Raw genomic sequence first — 24,233 nt, 5'->3', positions numbered from 1 at the left:
TCGAAAAGGCCTAGAAGAGTTTATACGAAAGTGAAAGGATATGGACGTTTTCATTCTATGTTAATGAAAAAGATTGTTGCCCTAAAGATAAAGGCTGCATAGATGTTGATTGTGGCATATGAAATCTTATATTTTGATGTTGAATTTAGAGTTGTATATTATCTTGTTGTAGTAAGTCAGTTCTTATTCTGTCTACTTATATTAAATGATTGATGGTTGCCATTCTATTGGCGATAGCTTCTACCGTCAGTCGAGGCCGGAAAGCCTTTGCTGCAGTAATGTGTTCAATTTCTCGATAAGCATCTAGGCAAAAGTTAGCACCTTCAGTACTCATCTACATGGTCCACATTTCTTCTTTCATCTTCTGATAAAAGTGGCCAGATGTTGCATGGCTTAAAAGCAGTTGGCAAGTAAAACCTGCATAACTGGATGCTCTATTCAAGAATAAAAAGGGTATTTAAACTGCTCTTCATGGTGGCTTGAAGGATGGAATAACCAGGTTTTCCACCATGTCAATGTGCAGTTGAAATTTATTACTGCTGGACCATATCGTTGACAAAACTGTTGTACCATTCTCCACTATCATAGAATGTACTATTTTCATATTTTCTGGCGGAGTCTTCCATGAGAATATCTTTAGTCTACTTCAAAAGTTTCCAGGAATCTCAGTATGATGGCTATGTGTAAAGCTGCTCCAAAATGATTAATGACTCTGGTAGCTACTTCAATCTGACAGGGCAAACAATAATATTTGGCATGAGGTCTCAGAATAAATGTTGTTGATTCCTCACACTTTTTGATGTCAGTCAGATCCGGATGTTTTATGTGTATGTGACTTTTACGCATTCACTGCACACATACTTTGCATTATGGCTACCATTGATGGTTATCCTGGTTTTCAAGTTAATGCTATTCTTGGAAAATTAAATAAACTATGAGTTATACAATGCTCATAAATATATTAAATAAAAATTTACTTCAATCTTTTCTTTGGACTACCTCGCGCCTCCATAACTGTCGCTACTTCAGGACAACGTCCGAATTGGCCTGAAAATGACCAACATTATTGCCATGACATGCCCGTACATGTGCGTTAATATTTAAAATGTTCAAAATCACTTTTATCTAAATTAGAACACCTCCCCCTTGTTCATTTTTGGAATGTTGATGAGCTTTGCAGAGTCAATGTCAGAGACTAGGTAACTTGTCACAAAGGAAAATGGCCCATCTCAAAACATCGTCCTCTTCAATTCTATTGTTTGTATTGAATGTTAACTATGGTTACATGAGAATTGTATGCTGTGTAAATGGAGGTTTGATTGGATTTGCTAAATGTTGCTGTCACTGCTGTTGTACACAAGTAGGCCTACAGCATATTGTGCTTTTGAAAATATGGGTGTTCCGGGATGAACAGTATTACCAATTTTTTTAAAATAAAGGCCCTGCTTAAAATAACTGCCCTGTCAAATAAGCACCCCGCTATTAGAAAATCTAACATGCATATTTCATATTGATTTGTGGCCTTTAAAAATAGAAGTGTCAATATCTAGCCCTGTCTGTTAAAAGAGAACTAGCAAAATGATTTTTTGTTCTAGAGAGGATTTTTGATATGCCATTAATAATAGAATCAACCTTAAAATCGTTCTTTGGTTATTTTTTATGAAGTTATAGGCGATTATATACGATTTTACCATGACGTCACTGGCGAAAAAGTAACAAAAGATCGTGTAAATAGCGCCGCGTAGGGTATCCGCCGCGTACGATCTTTGCGTGCATGCTGTAACAATCACTATTTACAGCCATGGTTACAGCATACATGCAAAGATCGTATGCGGCGGATACCCTACGCGGCGCTATTTACACGATCTTTTAAAAGAGTTGTTCTAGATTTGTGGGAATTGTCATGGCCTAGTAACCTAGTTTATTGGAGCAGCATAGTAAGGGAGGGAGGAAGGATTTGTGAGAGATGGTTTGAAGGTCGATTTCGGGTGCCGACTAATGGTCATACGCAGAAGGAGTGTTAGACTTGCCACGTCTCTTATTTTTTATTATTTTTCTCGTTCTGGACAGTGCCACCAATGAGAAAGTTAATTTAGAGATAAACGGAATAATTCGAAAAAAAAGTATGGGACGCCAATTAAATTAGGTAAGTGCAATAAAGAGTGAGTAACCTAAAATTAGGGCCTGGAACCCAGGCTAAAGGAGAGTAAACGCTGCTCAGCCCACCATAGTCCCCTGCGCTGGTGATATGCCGTGAAATACCGTATTAGACCTGTGGTTTGTACTCAATAGTATCCGACTAGTTTGTGGAAGTCCATTTTGCCGAAACCCGGTTTGCCGAGTTTATGATCACTTTTCTGAAACCCAGTTTACCGAATACAGTTCACCGAAAACACAAGAACCCAGTTTTCCGAAACCCGGTTTGTCGAACGCAGTTTGCCGAATTTTGTCATCACAGTCCAGTGTAGACACGCTTCTGAAATATGATGGTTGAGTCAGAGAGAAGCCATATTTAATATATACAATAAAAGGCAAAATACTGGAAAATAACAATGCCAATAAGCAAAAAGTAGGTGGTAGAAAAGTGATTATCTATGCTTCATGTGATATCGGGTTTTTAATCTTACTAATACTATTTCAAGTAGCAGGTCCAATTTACTCTACGTGTTCTTAAATTCGCCAAATTAAACGCAATTTTTTTCTCAGACTTCTATGTGATCTTTCATCCTTCCCCTGCGAATGTGGGTGATAGGAGAATCACCATATTATTGTTATTTGAAATTTGTTACAAAGTTTCTCAATGCTTTCTTCAATTCACCACCCTGATCTGAGTGTTGTTTAATCCAAGTATACATCAACTAAGACCTGTGTGACTTCTTTGCTAGTTTTTCTCGACAGTGGACACATCCATGAGTATCGACTAAAGACATCCTCATCGTTAAGTGTGTATTTTTACATTTCCCATAGACCATTCCCAGTTGCTTGCTCCTGTCAACAAGTTTTAGCTCCACTCCTTGTATGTATTAAAAGTTCTTAATTGTGCTTTTTTGGATGTTCTAGTTATTTGTTCCAAATAAGGTAGTGGTAGGATTAGGTAACTTGTTGGATGATGTCACTTGTTAAGTCCATGCATCTGGTCCTCCATCTTACGATGTCAGGACAGGTTCTACTTCCATGTCTTCCTTGAGTGATGGGATAGCTGGAAACCTGGTACCTAACTAACTGCGCGTTTGAGCTACAAAAATATCCCTTTGCCCCTTGATTCAGCTGATTTTCAGCATTCAAAGCATAGATATAAATGTGCATTACTGTGGTAGTAAAACTATCTATTGATATAGTTAATATACTGTAATCAAAACAATAAAACAAAAATTGTTATTTTTTTTTAATAGCAATGCATATGCCACAGCAAATTTTCTCTTGGTGCTCTAATTCTGCTCTAAAATGCTGTTTCTTATAACCTCTTTCTTATTCCTAAGGGCATTTATTGCAATTCTAGTGGTTTTCCACGTTTGTTTTGAAGGGACAGAAATGACATCAAAGAAAAATATGGAGACAGTTACTGCCTCTCGGCCATGTGAGGTTTTTTCGCCCACCATTGGTGCGTAGTGTTAGCATTTCTTAAGGCACTAACAAAATTGATCACAAATCCAATTTTCTGTAACATTATTCATATTTGTATTGTCGTACTGGTAAACCTGGCATTCTTGTGTCCTGTCAAAAGATAATCTTATAGAACAGGTTTTGATTTTTTTGAAAACAAGATAACTACAAAATCACTACTGCTGCTATTCTAAACTAAACAGATAATTTCCAATGTGTAAAAGTATATCAGGCAAATGGCGTATCTTCTATGATTTTTCAGGTGATGTGTCCATCAACATATTTACTTGTAGTGGTCAGGAGTGGAGCTAAATTAGTAAGAGGTAAATCTACAAATCGATAGCGTAGCTTTGCTACTAAATTTAGATTTCGTCGTGCATGTGTGAGGAGGCGAAGGAGAGCTGCAACCACGCCTGGGCCGTAACGCCTGGGCTATTGTCCAAACGGACATTTGTAGCTTAAAAATGTCTTTTTGGTGCCAGATATAATCTGATGGGGCTGGTATCATTACCCAAGCAACATAAATAATGTTAATGTTATTAAGTTTTGGTGCATGATGTGAGCTGGCGAGTTAAACAAGAACGTTGAGACGGTTCGATAGAGAAAACAGCATATCGTCTGTTATTGTCAAGATGACATGGCCATCGGTGTATCTATGAACAGTGTTCAGGAGTAGGGAAATGAGAAATATTGTCTGCAATGACTATTTCAGTTTTGTAGATAAATCTGTGACGTTTAGTTTTACCATATCTGGCGCCACACTTGTGCGACTAGTTTTTTGTTATGTCGGCCTGTCCATACATTTTCGGTATACGACGGAATTGGTCATTCAACTCTATGCATCCCCCAATTGTGTTCTATTCATTTGAATATTGAATTTATTATCAATACTTAACTTAAAAATGAAAATTTAAATGTTTTTCATAAGAATACAATTACAATCATACATTCTTTATATTTCTTAATCAAATTTTCTTTCATTAAGAACAAAATGTTAATACTGTACTCCTTTAATCATTCGCGATACATTGCTTATAGTGGGCAGTCTAAATATTCTTCATTAATCCGAAACATTTCATTAAAATTAATATATTTATGTTAACAGATTTAATAATAATCACTTTTTATAACATTTATATAAGCAGTCAGTATTTATTAACTGATACATTAACCATTTGGTTACCTTTCTCTACATAATAATTTTTAATTTACTTGCCTGTTAAGATTCAACCAGTGATCTTGTCATTTAATGTCTTAAGGAAATTTTGATTGTAAGATGCAATTTTATCTTTTTATAAAGTTCTAAATTCAATCAAAACAAATTGCCTCATAGACCAGTGTAGTAAATTGGTATTTGGTGATGCCCCTTCCAGGATGATTCCTCATCCAGTTGTTAGCAGCTGCAAGGAAGTAGGATTGCATGTTTTTGAACGCAGACCTGTCAAGTGGTTGCAAGTATTAAGTGGTGTGTGTTGGCAAGCACACAAGATAGTATTATTAGCCATGACAAATTCAATGGCCTCAATCGGCTGTACATGAGAGTCATGACCATCCAAGATGACTTTTCCTGGTGTTGCCTGCTTTCTAAAACGTTTCAGCCACAGAACAGAAATGTCTTTATTAATGTAACTAGTATCTAACATAGCCAGTTCACTTTCCCTTCATTTTTACACATATGGAGGGACAAAACTACCTGCGTCATTGTAGATTCCCACAACTGAAAACGTAACTGGTATTTGACATAGTCTAGTTCGCATTCCTTTCATTATTTCACATATGGTGGAGGGACAAAACTACCTGCGTCATTGTAGAACCCTACAACTAGTAATGTATTACACTGGTATTTGCATTGTCTAGTTCGCATTCCTTTCATTATTACGCATATGGAGGGACAAAACACCTGCAGCATTGTAGAACCCCAGAACTGGTAATTTGTTGTCTCCCAATCCAAAACCATGTCCAAGACTGGTTTTTATCTTTTCCTATTAGTATACATACTGAATGTTTAATCCATGATTTCAACCAAGTACATCTTTTCTTTAATCTCTATTATTTTTCATATCCAAATAAGGATGTCAAGTCAAAATTCCAGCTCTTTTAATAGTGCATTATATGTTCTCATATGTCTCCTAATGCTTGATTTCACCCAAGTACGTTTTTTTTTTTAAATCTTTTTATTTTCTTATTCAAATAAAAATGACTGAATTGGGGCATTAATTTACAAATCTTGAAACAATTGCAAATTGAAATAATTAAAATATTAGTTATTTTAAATTCATTAATTTTATAAATTTGCATTCATCTCTTTACTTTCACTCAGTATTCAAAAGCCTGTGATGGACTATGCCAGTGTCTTCTTCGGTATTTGTACCTTCTTCTCTAAATTCTGGCTCAAATAAATAAGCATTTAAGCCAAAATTTTCTTCTTTTTTTATATATTCTATGAATGATGGAGAACAGTCTATGATCAGCCTGAGTCACTGTCTGAATTTCCCTTTGGTGATCTCAAATACAGGTCTCCCTCTAATTAAATACTCCTCCCCTTAAAGATCACTTTTGTTTGGTCCCATATTATTTATTAACAACTGTCTTTTTTTATCTTTACTTTTTTAATCAGAGACGAAAGCTGCTAAAGGCCATGGTCTTTAATTGGTGGGAGACCTGTATTTACAATTTTTTATTACTGTACTTGTATATGAATTTACAAAATAAATTTGATATTATTTCAATAATTTTATAAGGAAACCATCCTTAGATTTTGTATACAGCAGGTCTTGCCTTTTAAAAATCATGGGTGAGTTACAAATCACTCCCCTTGATATTGTTTGGCGAGCTGTTTGAGTGCTTCAAATCGCTCTTCTTGTGCTTTTTAGGTGGGCTGTCAAAAAAAAATTCCCCACCAATGTTCAAAGTCTTTGAGATGCATATACCAAAACACTCATCCATGTCATAGGGTAGTAAATACTGTATTAATAGCTTGTCAAGAAACTATACAAATAGCCTGAATGTATCAATAATAGGAATGCTGTGTTTACTGTAATTATTTGGACAGAATGTCATTAAAAGTAAATCTTTAAAAACATTATTGATTCTTTTTTTCTTGAATCAGACTATGTGTATGTGGCTGAAGTGAAGACACAGGTCCTACTAAACACCAAGAGGACCAAACAAATTTTGAAAATTTATTAATTGGTAAAGTATAAAAGTTACAGGTACAGAAAGACAATCATTGGTCTCGTTTGATGTTTGGTAGGACTGACAATAACAACCATAGGCAAGTATTTAATGAGTGATCAAAACATTTATTCAACTTACGAGACAACAATCGGACATTCTTTAGAAGTCTGATTCATCAGAAGCCATGCTTCCCAGTTCAGAACCAGATTCACTGTGTACCAGTTCATCAAAGTACCAATTATAATAATGGTCACTGTCAGACAACACATCACTAATTTTTGCAGAAGAGTCACTATTTTGTGAGAACTCATCTTCAGATCCAGGCCCGGGATTTATCAATCTCATCTTGTCTTAAGTCAAAAAAGTTAAGATGTCCCTAAGCAAATATCTTAAGCTGACTTATCAAACCATCTTAGCAAAATCTTAGCTTAAAAGTCGTCTTAGATGGCGCATGCATAAAATCGACTTTTTTAATTTTAAGCAATTTTTAAGCTAAGCAATATTAATAAATCTGACTTAAGCAAAGAAAATGGACTTAAGATGAATTTAAGCTGATTTCTAGCTTTTGATAAATCTGGCCCCTAGTGACTCAGTTTCAGAGTCTACTGACATTTGATGACTTATAAATAAAAACATATAATTACTGTATTACAGTAATTATATGTTTTTCTGTTGCCTTTGATATTCTTTAAATTGTTTTCAAACTATGTTTATATTCTGTTTGTCTTTGTTCCGGGAGTTAAATGATGAACTTATATATATATGTTAATTTGTTATAATTAAATTAATACACAAGGCCACATAAAGTTTGTGTTGCCAATGTGTGACTAAAATCTACTATAGGCTCAGATTTTGTTGATAGATATCAGCCAAACAAGGTGTGAGACCAATTTTTGGCTTATAAAAGTATATCCTTGAAATTTTTCCAATTTCAATTGTAACAGGTAACACATGTCTTTTTGGCCTATCTATATACTGTTTGTAAGAATACTCTATGTACTGTATACTGTATACATCATTAAATCACAACGTCATTAAAAACGACGTCTGTGTTATCGAAAAGAGGTAAGACCAGAGATTTATAAAGCATCCATAGTATCAAGATAACAACGATTTCTGTGTAATAATGAAATTCTACTCATTGATTTTTCACAAAACTTTTCAACATGAATAGACCAAGTTAGAACGGGATCAAACCATATCCCAAAAGCTATCTACAGTTTGAATGACAATCTCCAATTTTGAGATTTCAAGACTTATTGTAGAATTTATAATGAAAACTCAAATAGGTACAGCTTCTTCAATGTAAGTTTTAGTGTTGAACAATCTACCGTGTTTAATAACGCCACTAATTTCCCCGATGGTTTTCGGCAGCACTTTGTCTGCACTCATAAACCAAAAATAATGGTCTTTGACGGGACTTTCAAAGTTTGCACCAAACCAACCATCCACCTCAATCGGGACTCTAAATCCTACCTCTTCTGTCTCTGTATAGCCAACCATGCTAACTTCTACCTTTGACTTTGGAGGCACTTCAGCTGTAACTGTTGCTTCAAATGAGGTTGCTGAGCTCGTTGACTCTGATTTTCCCGCTGTAACGGAAACGGAAAAAGAACCACCACTGATTTGAAAAATACCTTTAATAGTGACTTCGTTCTCGATTGTCAAATCACGTGTAACAAATGATGAGTAACTTGTTGCTTCATCCCATTCTCCCCGAATAGATAATGAGATTTGAGCCGTGGTATCAGCTTTGTTGACAGCCTCTTTTTTTCCAATAATAACCTTCTCTGGTAAAGAAACTTTATCATAGGTAAACTCGTAACCAATAAGCTTTATATAGGCATGGTTTCCATATTGCTCAGTAATAGTTGGTTTAACAGCGTCGAAGAATGTTTGGTCATTCAAAGCTATGCCAGCTGGTTGTACGCCAAATTCCTCTTTAAACGCTTCGCTGACTTCATTTGGACTGCTACTTAGTGCGGGTAGATCGTCAAAAGATAAAAGCTGCTTGGTTCTTTCTGCGATCTATTTTTAAAAGAAAATAATACATTTTAGGAGGGTGTTAATACATTTAATATTAAAAGTGCATGTATCTTGTTTATACTTTGAACAAACATGTTATTTGAATAAAAAATTGAAAGTAGACCTGGCAGCGCTTGTTTAGCGAACTTATTTTTAAAATATCGTCAGAGGAATAGGGCGAAAAAAATAAACATGAAAATTTGTTTTCTTATTTAGTGCGGGTAGATCGTCAAAAGATAAAAGCTGCTGGGTTGTTTCTGCGATCTATTTTTAAAAGAAAATAATACATTTTAGGAGGGTGTTAATACATTTAATATTAAAAGTGCATGTATCTTGTTTACACTTTGAACAAACATGTTATTTGAATAAAAAATTGAAAGTAGACCTGGCAGCGCTTGTTTAGCGAACTTATTTTTAAAATATCGTCAGAGGAATAGGGCGAAAAAAATAAACATGAAAATTTGTTTTCTTATTTAGCTAATGGTTTTGCAAAAAAATAAAATCTAGACGATGGAGAAAACAAAAATTATTGGTGAATGTTAACTGTGTATATTAATGGGATATTTAAATGCTTTAAATTTTAATTGGAAAGACATACCGTAAATGCTGGAGCGCCACTCTCAAATAAGCGCCACAACCAAGCCTGATTATTTTTTAGCTAAGCGCCACTCTCGAATAAGCGCTACGGCGCTTAATCAAGTTTATTTTACTCTGTGTGTAATGAAACACTGAGAAACAGGGTTTCCAATACAATGTATACTATGGAATGCCAAAAGGACAAACTACAAGTGGCAGTGGCAGAGAATGGATGAAATGTTGCAATCACTTGGGCCCAAGTGATCGCATAAATCTCAATAATAACATAATAAACTAATTTAATTTAATTTATTTAAATAAGTAATTTAACAAATAATTTTATTGATAATTACTAATAATATAACTATCTTACCTAATTTATAAATAATTATTAGAATATAATTGATTTAATCATTTTTTCACTAACGATTACATATTAACTAATAACTAATTAATAAATAATTTAATAATTTAAACGGTGAATGAGATAGATTTTTAAATATATTTCCGGAGCCTGACTTTAACTACTAGACCTATATATGAAAAGATATTGTTATAAATATCCTGTGCTGATGAATTACCATACCTTAGTAGAAAACGCTGAAAACACCGGAATATTCTGAAAAATAAAAGCAAATATGATAGATTAATTTTAGCTTATACCACCAAATTTGATGCCGGCCGATAGTGACTATGTGTGATGTGTCGTTTTGATCACTTGTTATTTACAAGGTTAGGGTTATTAGGGTTAAATATATTCTATTAGGGGCATCTAAACTGATTTATTAGTATCATTATAGTTAAAGTTTAATTAGTGGCTAATTATAAATTGCTGAATTTACTTTCAGCCAATCAAATAGATAAATATGAATTTATAATTGTGAATAGTGATTTTATATATTGTATTAATTCTAGGTTATACATTTTTATACTTTCAAATTGCGCAATTCAGTTTTCCAATTTTTTATGTTAATATTGACAGTAATTTGAATTATTGATGTCCCTTTATCTCAATATTTAAATTGATGTCCCTTTTGAATTATTGATGTCCATTTTTTCTAAATAATTAAATTAAATTCTTAATGATAATTATTTTTCTAATTATGATGTATGCATTTTAATTATTGTGTTACTTTTAATATTTAAATGTATGTACTGTATGTGTTTTTCAATATCTGAATAAATCCATGAAGGAAGTTCACAATTGACACTAAATATTCTAAGGCCCTGTACAGACTGTCAATTTTATTTGACAAAAAACTGTTGTATCTTATATAGTCAAAAACAGGGACAAGCACCACCAGCCGATAGATACAATTCAATTCAAATTTATTTGAGCATTACAAGTAACAAAACAACGAACAATAAAAAGATAATATAGTAAAACATTTACAGCTCAGGATAACCCAAAAAAAACCGAATCGGTTTATTCCCGTTGGGGTCCCTTAAATAAAAAATATTACATAAAAGTTGGTTAAAAACTAAAACAAACATTAAAATTTATTAAAAGCTTTAAAATTACTAATGAAAGTGAAACTAATAAAAGAAATAAAACCCATTAAACCTTAAAAGTATGTAAAAGTGGATGTGGAAAAAAACAGGTGAAAAACAAACATTAAAATTTATTAAAAACCTTTTAAAATACTTATCATTAAGTAAAACTAATAAAAACAATAAAAACTCTATTAAATCTTAAAGACTTAAAAGTGAAAGTAAAAAGCAGAAGGTATAAAATTTCACAAGATATTATGTTCATGTTTAAAGCATATTTATATGTTGAAACTGTTTACTGATTGTTTGTCATTTCAGATTTTGTTGCTAAATATATTTTTACTATTTTTTAAAATATATTTAAACTCGGTGAAGACTTGATCATATAGGGTAGTTTGTTCCACTCTTGTGTAGCTGTAACATAATTAATGTCTTACTGTTTTGACTGGTTATTTTAGGTTTTACAAAGTTCATTCTCCTTTGTCTCGTATTGTAATTAGGCCTTTCAGAAACTTTTATAAAATGTATATTAAGATACTCTGGTCCTATAGAATTGGCTGTTGTGTATACATGGTTTAATTTTCATTGGATAACTCTGTTATTTACATTTAGCAAACCAAGCTCGTCTAATTCTCTTTGGCCAACATGACTTTGCGGTCCCGCACCTTTAATAAAACGGACCATCTTATTTTGCATAACCTGTAATTTCTTTTTCATGTGACTTGAAACAGACGAATACCAAGAGGAGCAAACGTAATCGTAGTGGCATTGAATAAGTGCAGAGCAAATAATTTTTTTAGAATCTTTTTTAATCTCCAAATTTTTAGGAATCTTAACCCACCAGTAGTACTTCCTATATATACAGTAATAAACTTAACTAAACTTATTTGCCCCAGATACAGCCCTCCAAAAATGCAAAAAGTTTGTCCAGGCAGGTTTTGTCCCATTTTAAAACCATTGCTTTTCCAAATTGGTACATGCTACTACTTTTTTGATTGCAGATTTGCAATCAGCAGTAAAAGATGTTCTACATCACAAAATCTGAAGGTTATAGGTGTTGTACTTCCGAAGATAGTAGCATAAGAAAATCAAAGTGAATTTCATGGTGCACTATTTTGTACCACGCCGCCTTTTACATCAAACTGCCGCTACGGAAACCGAAAGGTCCACTGATTAATCTCAGATAAGAAAGTATAATACATACTCCAAGTATTGAAATACACGCCATCGTGTTGGGATTCAATATTTCGACATTAATTATGTCATCATCAGGAATGAAAAAATTACCTCTAGTAGGTGACATAGCAGTGATTTAAACAAAAGATCAAAGCATTCTTACTCTAATGATCAAAGCTACCTACAAAAACAAAGAAAGCTCTTTTGAAGCTCTGAGCCCATTGTTAAGCAAAGGGTGTAGTCTACGGGAAAACAAACAGGAATTGGAGTCTAAAAATTTCAGGTTTTTCAATTCACATGAATAACTGTCAGTATAAAAAAATTTTAAAATCTATGATCCCATGGCATGGAATGACCCAACTTTTGTTATTTCCAATTACGTTAAAATATGTGTAGTTTTCAACATAGTATATAACCATGAAGGAACTGAGTACCAAACCTGAAATTTGTGGTATGAGTAGATCTAATATATCTGATTAACTGGTGTAAATTTAAGAAAAGATTTTAACTGTCTATATGACGAAACGAACCCTTAATGGGAAACATAGGCTTTTTTTTACTTTTTTTAGGGCTGGTCCCAACTTTGAATGGATGCCATTCCATTTTAATTCATTTGATTAGCCTGTGCTTGCTTGTGGCTAGAGACAACTACCCAAAGATAATATATCTGTAATATAAGTGTATAAGATGTATACACTTACTCATATGGACACAGGGTGACATCAAAAATCACAAAAAAAAAAAAAATGCGTCGTTAAACAAAGTGGCTATTTTGAGTGCAGATAACTTCAAGAGAGAAGGGATAACAGTTAATTTGATGCCATATATTTGTAATATGGTGGAAAGTAAGTTAGATACCAAGGTTTACCTTGATAACTTTTACCAATCCCGAGTTATAAGCTTCCAAAGTTGGAGGAAATTGCGTTTGCGCATCTTTTTTTGGGCGTCAATATCTCGGAAACTACATATCCAGTAGGGCTAATCTTTTGTGTATGTTGATTTTTCACATAGTGGATCACTTTTATGGAGTTTCATCAAAATCCAAGACGGTCGACCTGGGACCTCTGGTTGATTTGACACGGAATTACCCATTAGAAATTTAATATTTGACCAACTTAAAGAGAATTTACATATATTTTGGGAATTATTCACATCAAGCTCCCCTGAACTTAAATACCATCTTTTGTTTGATGATTTAGAAATCCATTACGAATATAAAATTTTAACAACAAATTGTATAAACCCTATTAATTATACTATTGCGAGTAAAGTTTTCGATAATCATTGTAATGTCATAGAGGAAGAATTAAGAAGTAACAAAGTAGGCCTATATGTCAGTCCATTCAAGTAAGCAAAACTCAACGAAGTGCACATACTGTCTCTTATACACATCTAGATGTGTATAAGAGACAGGCTCTGGTATGTGTATATGTATGTTTGTGTATGTATGTACGTGTGAATATGTGTATGGGTGCAGGTGTGTGTGTGTGTGTATGCATGTATGTATTGTGTGTGTATGTATATATGTATGTATATGTATATATGCATATATACTGTAATATACATATATATATATATATATGAGTGTGTATATGTATGTATATGTGTATATGTGTGTGTTTATGTGTATGTGTATTAACTACTTACTTATATTATTAGTATTTATTATTATTTCTATTACTATTTTTGGTAAACCCTTTTTTGTATATATTTCGTTCTACTGCAGTATTTTCTTACTATATTTAATCACAGTAATTAAGTTTTTACTGATTTTGTTATTGTTGCACATCTTTATATTGTGCCTCTGTTATAAAAGAGAAGCAATAAAGTTACTTACTTACTTACAAAATCTTCAGTAACCTCTTTAAGTTTAAATGCTCCATGCACTATACCCTTTTGACTGTAATATTGTTTAAATTTTTGCCATGCAACACCAAATCTTAAACCTAATTTTGGCAGACTACTAGCGATCCTGGCAGCAACAGTCGTGAAAAAGGAATCAAAACAGTTTGCAACTTCTATTCTATCAAAATGTATAGTGTCATTTTCCTTAAGAACAATAGTAGGAGACAATTTTGATTTAATACCATAACCTAATGACTTTAGGTTCTTCCATATTTGTTTCGATTTTCCTTTGTTTTCATCAATTAGTTGATTTATGTATTCTGCTTTAGTCTTGGATATATCTCTTTAACCTGATTTCTTAATTTACAGTACTTCTGATAGGTATACTTTGAGACCTATCTTTTTTAAATTTTTGAAGCAAGATGTCACGAGCATTTCTTTCTAAAATATAATTATTCATCCATCTTTGAAAAATATGAGTTATAGTGAGAGATTAATCAAATTGAATCTGTATACCTTGGAACAACGGAGAGTTAGAGGAGATCTTATTGAAACTTTTAAAATTGTTAAGTCCTTTGAAGACGTGGATTGTGGAACATTTTTTATGTTTGTCGAGGACACTAGCAGGAGAGGACCTGAATATATATTATACAAACCAAAACTTAACAAATTTTTGAAATGCAGAATGGAATTCTTCTCACATCGCGTAATAAACATCTGGAATAGCTTACCACAAGATGTTGTTGCTGCCACAACTGTAAACACCTTCAAGAACAGACTGGACAGCTGTGGGGTCTTAAAGGCGTTTGCCTAACTTTTCCCACTTATATCAAGTATGAAGTATCAAGTAAGTAAGTATCCATGGTTCTGTTCTTGCTTTTAATCGCACTTCTTTGATTGGAGCTACATCGTTTATTACTTTGAGTAATAACCCTTTAGAAGTATTCCAAGCAATATTAACATCATTTGAACAAGTTACCGTGTCCAATCCATTTCTGATAATTTAGATTTAAAGTTGTCTATGTTGTAGTTTTTTAAAGATCTAATTTTGACCGTTTTGTGTAAATTTATAGGTTCTCTGTCTATTTTACGTGTACAAAAAATTATATAATTAATTGTCACTTAACCCACTGTTTCTATTGTACCAAAATCTGAGATAGTAGGAATGTGGTTACAAATTATGTGGTCAATTATGCTACCGGTTGTACGAGTAGGCCTAATTCTTGTTGGTTTGTCAATAATTTGTTTACAGTTAAACATAGGTAAAATGCTATTTATTTTCCTATACAAAGATGAATTTGTTTTTTAAAAATCAATATTTGAGTCTCCCATTATAATTATCTCAGAACTCAGAATTTGAGATAGAACTTTTTCTATGTTATCACAAAAGTTATTGTCCCATGGGGGATGATAGCATACTCCAAATATTATTGGCTTTGTTTTGGGTAGAATATAGGCTTACTGTGTAGTGTAAATACATGAAGTACAGTAAATACACGCAGCAGCTAAAATACCGTATCTAACTGTCATCCTGAACCGGGTTGCCATTTGACCTTTTTGACGGCCAGATTCCTCAAATCTGGCCGTATAAAATTTCGCCTGGCCGTAACCTTTGAAAAGTCACGGCCAAAATATATTTGGCCGAATTTGTGAAAAGTTTTTTTCAATATAGGCCTAATGTAACGTAGGCCCTAGACTAGTTTTGGATATGTTGTTTACAACAGCTTAAATTGTATAATTGATTCTAATCGTCTTACCCCTGTTTACATTGAACGTTTGCACTAAACATTTAATCTATATTCATCTTTTGGCCGATGGAGCTGATGTAAAAAAGGTTTATTAAGTTGTAGGCCTGTATGAGAATCACGAAGAAGATGAATCTGATAGCGACACTGATTTATTTCTTTAAGTACTGCAGCAATACCGTTCTTAGGCGAATTTAGAAAGTTTAGATAAAAAGTATTTAGTTTTGATAGGTTTGTATTAACACCAGTTTATTTTACCTAACTAATGTAACTTTCATTCTAATTCAAGCGAGCCACGGATTTGCCATATAAAGATTCGATAACAGACCCTTAAAATTATTCCTAGAAAATGACTACACTGTACGTTATTTAATTAATTTAAATCAATTATATAGAGAAAATTTATTAACGTCGCTGCGGGCATTTAATTTATGGTGATAAATTAATTATTAGAACAATAAAAGCAGTGGTGGATCCAGGGAGTTCGGACGGAAACCCCCCCCCCTCCCCTCTGTGAAGAAACGTAACAAAATACTACTGGGGCCTGGCAAAAGGCATGGTAACCTACCTAGGCATAGGTTGGCAGATCGGGCAAACTAGGCTTAGCTCAACTAGGCTTCAATATTGATAAAATTTAAAACACTTTTTTGGTTCGACGACGTAATAATTTATGTACGAAAGTGCGTTCTAGCCTATCGGTTAATCGATCCATGGAAGAAAGACTACTTAGGCTATCCAATATTTCATACAGTATTGTTTGAATATAGTAATATATTGCCTAATGTCTTTGATTTTTTTATATATATATACAGGAAGAGACAAAATTACCTGACCTTGTTCAAGGGATAAGAGGGGAAAACCTTGAATTTTGAAGAACTTAACGTTTTTGGTTCGACGACGGAATAATTTATGTATTAAAAGACACCTCAGAAGTCGGGAAAGCTCATTTCCGGCCATCTAGGAATCAAAATTTTCCCAGAGGAGGACCCCCGGACCACCCTCTGTCTCTTATACACATCTAGATGTGTATAAGAGACAGGAGGGGGGGGGGGATTTTGGGGGGGGGGGGGCGGCCCCGCCCCCCCCCCCCCCTTTGAGAGGTAAAAAAAGGGAAAAAATAGAGAAAAAGAAAAAAATGATAGCCCAGAATGCCTCAAATGCTATGTTCGGGCCCCTAGAACCCCCTACGACAGTGTTGTCTCAATCGGCCCCCCTTTTGGACATTTCTGGATCCGCCCCTGGTTAATGTTACACTAGTGGTTGATTGTTACATTAGTGGGTGATACAGGGGAATTCCATGACAGGGAATAAAAGCAACGCACATTTAAGAACATCGGTAGAAAAAGAGCAGTTGGGTCCCATCCGAACAACTGCCAAGTAGGTAATTTGTTGAATAAGTTTGTTTTTTACCTTTTCAATGAAGATATTGCATGTTTATGTAATAAGGGATTTTTATTGCAAAAGATAAGATGGTACATCAACATGCAATGTAAAGCTATTTTTATTTGGGTTAGACATTGATTTTTTTTTTTTTAATTTTAATCTGAAATTTCGCATTGTCACTTGATAACTCCACTTTATGCTCGAAAACAGAACGGTTCCGAAGAAGCCCGATACCTTACTTTGTTAAACTTTTGAACAAGTAACTACTATGTACATTATTTATACATTTGTAAATTTTGATCAATAATGATCCAATCAATTTTTATGTCCACTCTGGTTGAGGGATATCGGAATAAGACTTGGTGTTGATGTGATCATTTGAGTTTCTGTCCTGTAATTTGATTTAATGTACTGTCTAATTTTCTGATATATCCATGTTTAAATTTGATTTAATGTTGATGTGATCAATTTAGTTTACATTTCTTTTTACTCGTTTTTACCTGTAATCGTGTAATTTCGCTTTTTAATGTACTGTTTTAATTACTCCCACCAGGGCATTGTAAATAATGTGCAATTTAGATTCGTCTACAATACATTATACTGCCTTCTGTTCCCCCGTTATTTATTTATTCACTTACTCATTTTTTTATGGTAATTTTGTTGTTTTTATGACATAATCATAATTTTAACTTTTTTGCCTGAATTTTGTATATTGAATATTGAATAAAAATCCATGAATGAATGAATGAAACCAATTAATAACCATCAAAAGGGAGCCCGTCCATATTACTGACTTAACCTATAGCTGCATCTTATATGTTCTGCAATCTCATAGCACATAATGCAGGGAATAGTAACATATTAGATCACCAATGAAGAAAACATTTGGCTGCAAGTGGCATAATTATATTAAAATTATATTTAGATTTTGCTTAAGATAACAAATATAAAATAATAATACATTTATGGGACCACTACTCTCTAAGTATCTGCATTTCATTCTTCTGTAGAGATGACCCTAACTAAACTTAGTCATTGCACGCAAATTATTTAAATTCATTCTGCTTTTGGTGGTTGCCCCTTGATGTATTTTCTACTGATTTAGAAGCCTTTAAAGGAGTTTTTTAATGTTTTGCATTTTCTTCCCCTAGATTTTACTGTTAAGAAGTATCCTGGGGCTTCAACCACACTTTTGAGGCAGTCTCTGTCAAACAAAGTGAAGGAGATGAACAAGCATACGAATTGAGGATACCATGCATGCATTTTTATTTTTTTATTTTATTGTTACTGAGCTTTCCAGACTTCTGAAGTATCTTTTAATGACTTCAATTTTAAGTTCTTCAAAATTCAAGGTTTTCCCTCTTGAAAACAGTCAGGTAAATTTTCCCCATTGTTTTTACAGTAAATAGACCTTATGTGTGTATACATACATAACAAAAAATTGAGTAGTTGCATACGTATTATTTTTCATCATTCCTGATGATGACATAATTAATGTCGAATTATTGAATCCCGACACGATGGCGTGTATTTCGACACTTGGAGTATGTATTTACTATCTTATCTGAGATTAATCTCTGGACCTTTCGGTTATTATTTTTCCATAAAGCGATAAATCACAAAAAAGAAAGGGGGGTTCGGGGTTCTTCCTAAATTTTGATTCGTAAATGGCGGGAAATGAGCTTTCCTGACTTCTTAGGTGTCTTTTAATGACTTTTAAGTTCTTCAAAATTCAGGTTTTTCCCCTCTTGAAAATGATTCAATGAATCAATGAACTCCAAAGAAAAAGGAGGTCCGGGTTCCCCCGGAAAAATTTTGATTACTAGATGGCGGGAAATGAGCTTTACTGACTTTTTAAGTTCTTAAAAATTTAAGGTTTCCCCCTCTTGAAAACGGTCAGGTAAACAAATGAGTAGTTGCATGCGTATTCTTTTTTCCATGAATCGATAAATCCCAAAAAGAAAGGGTGGTCGAGGGTTCTCCCCTGGGAAAATTTTGATTCCTAGTTGGCAGGAAATGAGCTTTCCCGACATTTGAAGCGTGTTTTTATGACATTTATGTTCTTCAAAATTCTAATTTTCTCATTGTAACAAAAAAAAAAAAACAAAAAAAAAACAGCTCACAGGTCCTGAAAAGGTAGGTCTAGTATTCTTTTTTTTTGTTGCCCAAGGGAGGGGTCAGGACCCATGAAACCCCTCCCCCAGATCCGCCAATGTGAATTGCGAGAAAATGTAACTCGGTCGGGTACTCGATAAACATTCTCTTTCCCATCCTTCTCCTCCTCCTCCCTTCCTCTTTTCTTGCATTTTTTCCGATCATACAAAAATAATAATTACAAGAAAATAATTTTGCAAAACTACTGTATACTTTTATTTGGGCTTATTGATGTAGTAATACTATTAAGTACACAGAAATACATGCACAGCACAGCAGTATTTTATTTTGTTTAATTAAAATAATGCTTGCATCTCCACCCCCAATCTATGGAAAAATGACAATGTACTATAATAGACAGTACTATAATAATATACAACGTAGTGGCGTAAAGTAAATTAATCGTGATATTGAATCCTGTTTTTATTTTCTACTTTAGATGACAGAATGCAAACATTATTTTAGTTTAGTTGTTTGACCTGTTATTATATATGTGTTAAATAAAGTTATCGAGATTGAATATATGTTGTTGGGATTTCTGTACAGTAAGTTCAAACAGTTCATGTTTCCTGCCATGTTACCAACACATTTGTACATTACAATCGTCTTGTATGATTTTTTTTTATTTTATTTTATTTTTTTTTACAACTTTCTTCTTTTTTTCTTTTTTTTTTTGGATTCATAAAAACAGTTTTTAGAGATTGAATGATACAGTTTTCTACAGAAAAAATTATATCAGCATTATTTTCTATGGAAGTGCTGTAAATTTATAGAAAATAAATTATATCAGCATTATTTTCCATAGAAATTCTGGTATTTTCTATAGAAAATTTATTATATCAGCGTTATTTTCTATAGAATTTCTGTAAATTTCTATGGAGAATAATACTGTTTTCTATAGAATTTTCTATAGAAAATATATTATATCAGTGTCATTATTGACGTTAATTTCTATATAAATTATGTTATTTTCTATAGCCACCTTCGCTTGTAGCTGCGTTGACCAAATATTCAGGGTCAAAGGTCAATGACCTTTATACAACATATGATGATCATGACTTCTCAACCACTTGCACAAAAAAATAGTGTCTCCACAATCAACTTATAAACAAAAAAGCCAAATGCATCTTACATTGCATTATGAGATACACAATCTGAAAATGGTAATTTAACAATAGGTAAAATATGGTACATGTTTCCACTTAAACTTTTTGTCAATTCACTTAGCCGATTCGTTTATCATTTCGCTCAGTATTCACAGTCTATTTCATGTAGGCCTAATTGTACCCACATGCAACATTTTCCTTTCGTAACAGTATGGATGCTGACTATATGAACAAATCAGCATCACCATCAAAACTAGAGGAACAGGTTTCTGCTACAGCTAGTGCTGAAATCAGTTGCAGGAGCTGCTGAAAGAAAGGTTGAAGGAGTTTTTCAAATCAGTCGCCTAGAGGGGCTCCACTCCTATAATGTAACAGGTGATCTGCTACTATTCGCCATAGCCCATGTCTGTCCCTAAGCCTCACTGCTTTAGCCTATCAGGGTCCACCACAAGAGTAGAGAGGCTATAAGCCCACAGTTTGTGGGCCCTAACCATACGGTTAACATTATCTAACTGTTTTAGATAATGTTAACCATACGGTTAACATTATCTAACTGTTTTAGATAATGTTAACCATACGGTTAACATTATCTAAAACAGTTACATTTTTCTAAAATACTAGTTTCAAACTATTCATTCCCCTATGATCATCTCATTTCGTATTTCTGGTAAAAGGGAGAACATTTTGTATTTCCTCCACTGTGCAAGTCCAATGTAATCATACAGACCATGGCTCTACATGTATGTGAGGAGCAGTGGCGGCGCCAGCGGCGTGGCAGGGGGCTTAAGCCCCCCCCCCCCGCCGGACAGAGCTCGTCGGGCAGTCAGACCATAAAACATATAAAAATAGGCCACACCAAGCCAGTCTGTCACAGTCTGAGAGTGCCATTTTCGGCCATCTAGAGGTTGATATTCTTTAAAAAAAATCTCATCTGTTAGGGGAACAACTTATTCCCCCACCCAGAAAATATATCCTAGAGCCGCCACTGTATGTGAGCAAGACGCATCATAACTCCAATAGACCCCTTTTTTAAGTAGAAAAAGAAATCAATTAATGGTTTTTATTTATTTATTCTACACGTTTTCATTCTGAATTTTGGTAAGTTGTCAAAGCACTTTCGTGTCATCCTTTGATTTCAGTTGACAAAGATAAGTATGCTGTTGGGTTTTAGCCATCCTCAAAATTTGGTATATTATTACTATTTCTGGAGTAGAAGTTGATTGAGATGTTGGCTGGTGTATATCTGAGTATATTGCCAAATAATCTACAACAAACAAGCGTCAAGATCCTAAGAAATCTTGTCCGGAATGCTGATACTAATAATTATTTGATTTTATTCTTGCATAAAATTAAAATTGATGCCGCTTTAATCTTTTTTTTTTTTGAAGTAGATAAAAAAAATCAATTATCGTTTTTATTTATTAATTCTACACGTTGTTTCCATTCTTTCATGTAATCCTTTGATTTTGACTGACAACGATAAGTATTTGCTGTTGGGTTGTAGTCATCCTTAAAATTTGGTATATTATTGGTATTTGTGGAATAGAAGTTAATTGTGACGTTGGCTGGTGTATATCTGAGTATATTGCCAAATAATTTACAAGTGTCAAGATTCTTAAGAGATCCTGTCATGAAAGCTGATACCAATACTCATTTCTAGAGGTATTTGAGTCTTACAAAAGCTTGTGAAGGATGGATGGACGGATTTATTCGGTGTAAACACAAGGATAACCCACAACTTATTTCCAGTAGGGCCTTTCTGGTGGTGATGGGGCAGTACTCCGTGAGACAATCCTTTACACTTTCACATGGGCCATAATGCATACGGGACCAACAGCTAACGGTGCGGTATCGTAACATGCATTTCATCCCTCCAACTAACGTAAGGAAAGCAGCGTTAGGAATTGAACCAGAGAACCAGATAAACTCACCAGATGGTTCAGCGCACACACAGTCGCTTCCACCATTTCAGCCAACTGAGCTAAACTGCTGTAATTGCAAGTGTATGTAGCATTATGGTTTTTATTCTCGATGATCCAAGAAACCCGCTTTCATCTTTGAAAAGTAGTGCTTGATCCAGATTTTTAAAACTTTCCGCATTTGGCTACATGCAACCATCCAAATTATTCTAGATTGCAGGGCCGGTGGAACGTTTTTCAAAGTGGGGGGCCCCACTTATAAAATAAATGGGAATATGAATCATGCAGATCTGGAATCAAACCTAGGTGGGGGTCAACATTTCTCCCAAAAACGAAAGGGGATCCGGGGGTCCTCCCCCTGGAAAATTTTTATTTCTAGATGGCGGGAAATGACCTTTCTCGACTTTTGAGCTAGGTGTCTAATGACTTTGTTCTTCAAAATTCAAGGTTTTCCCCCTCTTGAAAACGGTCAGATAAATTTTCTCATTCTTATTACAGTAAATTGACCGGTTTTGTGTGTATACATGCATAAAAAAATATAAAAAATTAGTAGTTGCATACGTATTCTTTTTTTTCAATGAATCGTCGATAAGCTTCATCACCAATTTTTATTCATAGAGGGCGGGAAATGAGCTTTTCCTACTTTTGAGGTGTCTTAATTACTTTTAAGTTCTTCAAAATTCAAGGTTTTCCCCTCTTGAAAACTGTCAGGTATTTTTTTCCCGTTGTTATTACAGGAAATAGGCCTTATGTGTGTATACATACATTTAAAAAAATGAGTTGCATACGTATTCTCTTTTCAATGAATCGAAAATTTTGATTCCTAGAAGGCGGGAAATGAGCTTTACCGACTTCTGAGGTGTCTTTTAATTACTTTTAAGTTCTTCAAAATCCAAGGTTTTCCCCTCTTGAAAATTATTATAATTAATCAATGAACCCAAAGAGAAAATGGAGGTTCGGGTTCTTCCCGGGAAAATGTTGACTAAATGGTGGGAAATGAGCTTTCCCGACTTCTGAAGTATCTTTTAGGTAGGTGTCTAACGACTTTGTTCTTCAAAATTTAAGGTTTTCCCCCTCTTGAAAACGGTCAGGTAAATATTCTCATTATTATTACAGTAAATTGGCCGGTTATGTGTGTTACATTCATAACAAAAATTAGTAGTTGCATACGTATTCTTTTTCAATGAATCGATAAGCTCCAAAGAAAAGGGGGTCCGGGGGTTCTCACCAGGACAATTTTTATTCCTAATTTGCGGGAAATGAGCTTTCCCGACTTCTGAGGTGTCTTAATTAATTTTAAGTTCTTCAAAATTCAAGGTTTCCTCTCTTGAAAACGGTCAGGTAAATTTTTCCCACTTGTTGTTACAGTAAATAGGTCTTAAGACCTATTTCTTATGTGTGCATACATACATAAAAATATATTGAGTAGTTGTATACAATTTTTTTTCATAAATCGATAAATCCCAAAAAAGAAAAGGTGTCAGGAGGTTCTCCCCCGGGAAAATTTTGATTCCAGAAGGCGGGAAATGAGCTTTCCCGACTTCTGAGGTGTCTTTTAATTACTTTTAATTTCTTCAAAATTCAAGGTTTTCCCCCTCTTGAAATTGATTCAATGAATCAATGGACCCCAAAGAAAAGGGGGTCCGGGTTCCCCCGGAAAATTTTCGATTTCTAGAATGCGGGAAATAAGCTTTCCTGACTTTGGAAATGTTCTACAAAATTCAAGGTTTTCCCCTCTTGAAGACGGTCAGGTAAATTTTTTCTCATTTTTTATTTTGTGTGTGTATACGTACATAAATAAATAAATGAGTAGTTGCATGCATATTCTTTTTTCCATGAATCGATAAACCCCAAAAAGACAGGGTGGTCCGGGGGTTCTCCCTCGGGAGAATTTTGATTCCTAGATGGCGGGAAATGAGCTTTCCCGACATTTGAAGCGCGTTTTAATTACTTTTATGTTCTTCAAAATTCTAATTTTCTTATTATAACAAAAAAAAAAAAAAAAAATCAGCTCACGGGTCCTGAAAAGTTAG

At 33.9% G+C, this 24,233-nt stretch overlaps 1 protein-coding gene across 1 annotated transcript in view; it reads right to left on the bottom strand.

Annotated features, from left to right (window-relative positions):
• Positions 1 to 1,838: 1,838 nt before the first annotated feature.
• Positions 1,839 to 24,233, bottom strand: part of LOC117107781 (hydralysin-like) — a 31,072-nt gene continuing 8,677 nt past the window's right edge. The window contains exons 3-4 of the mRNA XM_033249554.1: positions 9,968 to 10,000; positions 1,839 to 8,808 (exon numbers count right to left, since the gene is read on the bottom strand). Of these exons, the coding sequence (XP_033105445.1) occupies positions 8,062 to 8,808; positions 9,968 to 10,000 (780 nt within the window). The 3' untranslated portion in view covers positions 1,839 to 8,061. The remainder of the gene's footprint in view (positions 8,809 to 9,967; positions 10,001 to 24,233) is intronic.

This window comes from Anneissia japonica, unplaced genomic scaffold (assembly GCF_011630105.1).
Source record: "Anneissia japonica isolate Jap-2015-1 unplaced genomic scaffold, ASM1163010v1 scaffold287871_len1641731_cov197, whole genome shotgun sequence".
NCBI lineage: Eukaryota > Metazoa > Echinodermata > Crinoidea > Comatulida > Comatulidae > Anneissia > Anneissia japonica.
Note: the sequence above shows the minus strand (reverse complement) of the source record. Positions and strands in the feature narration are given on the sequence as shown.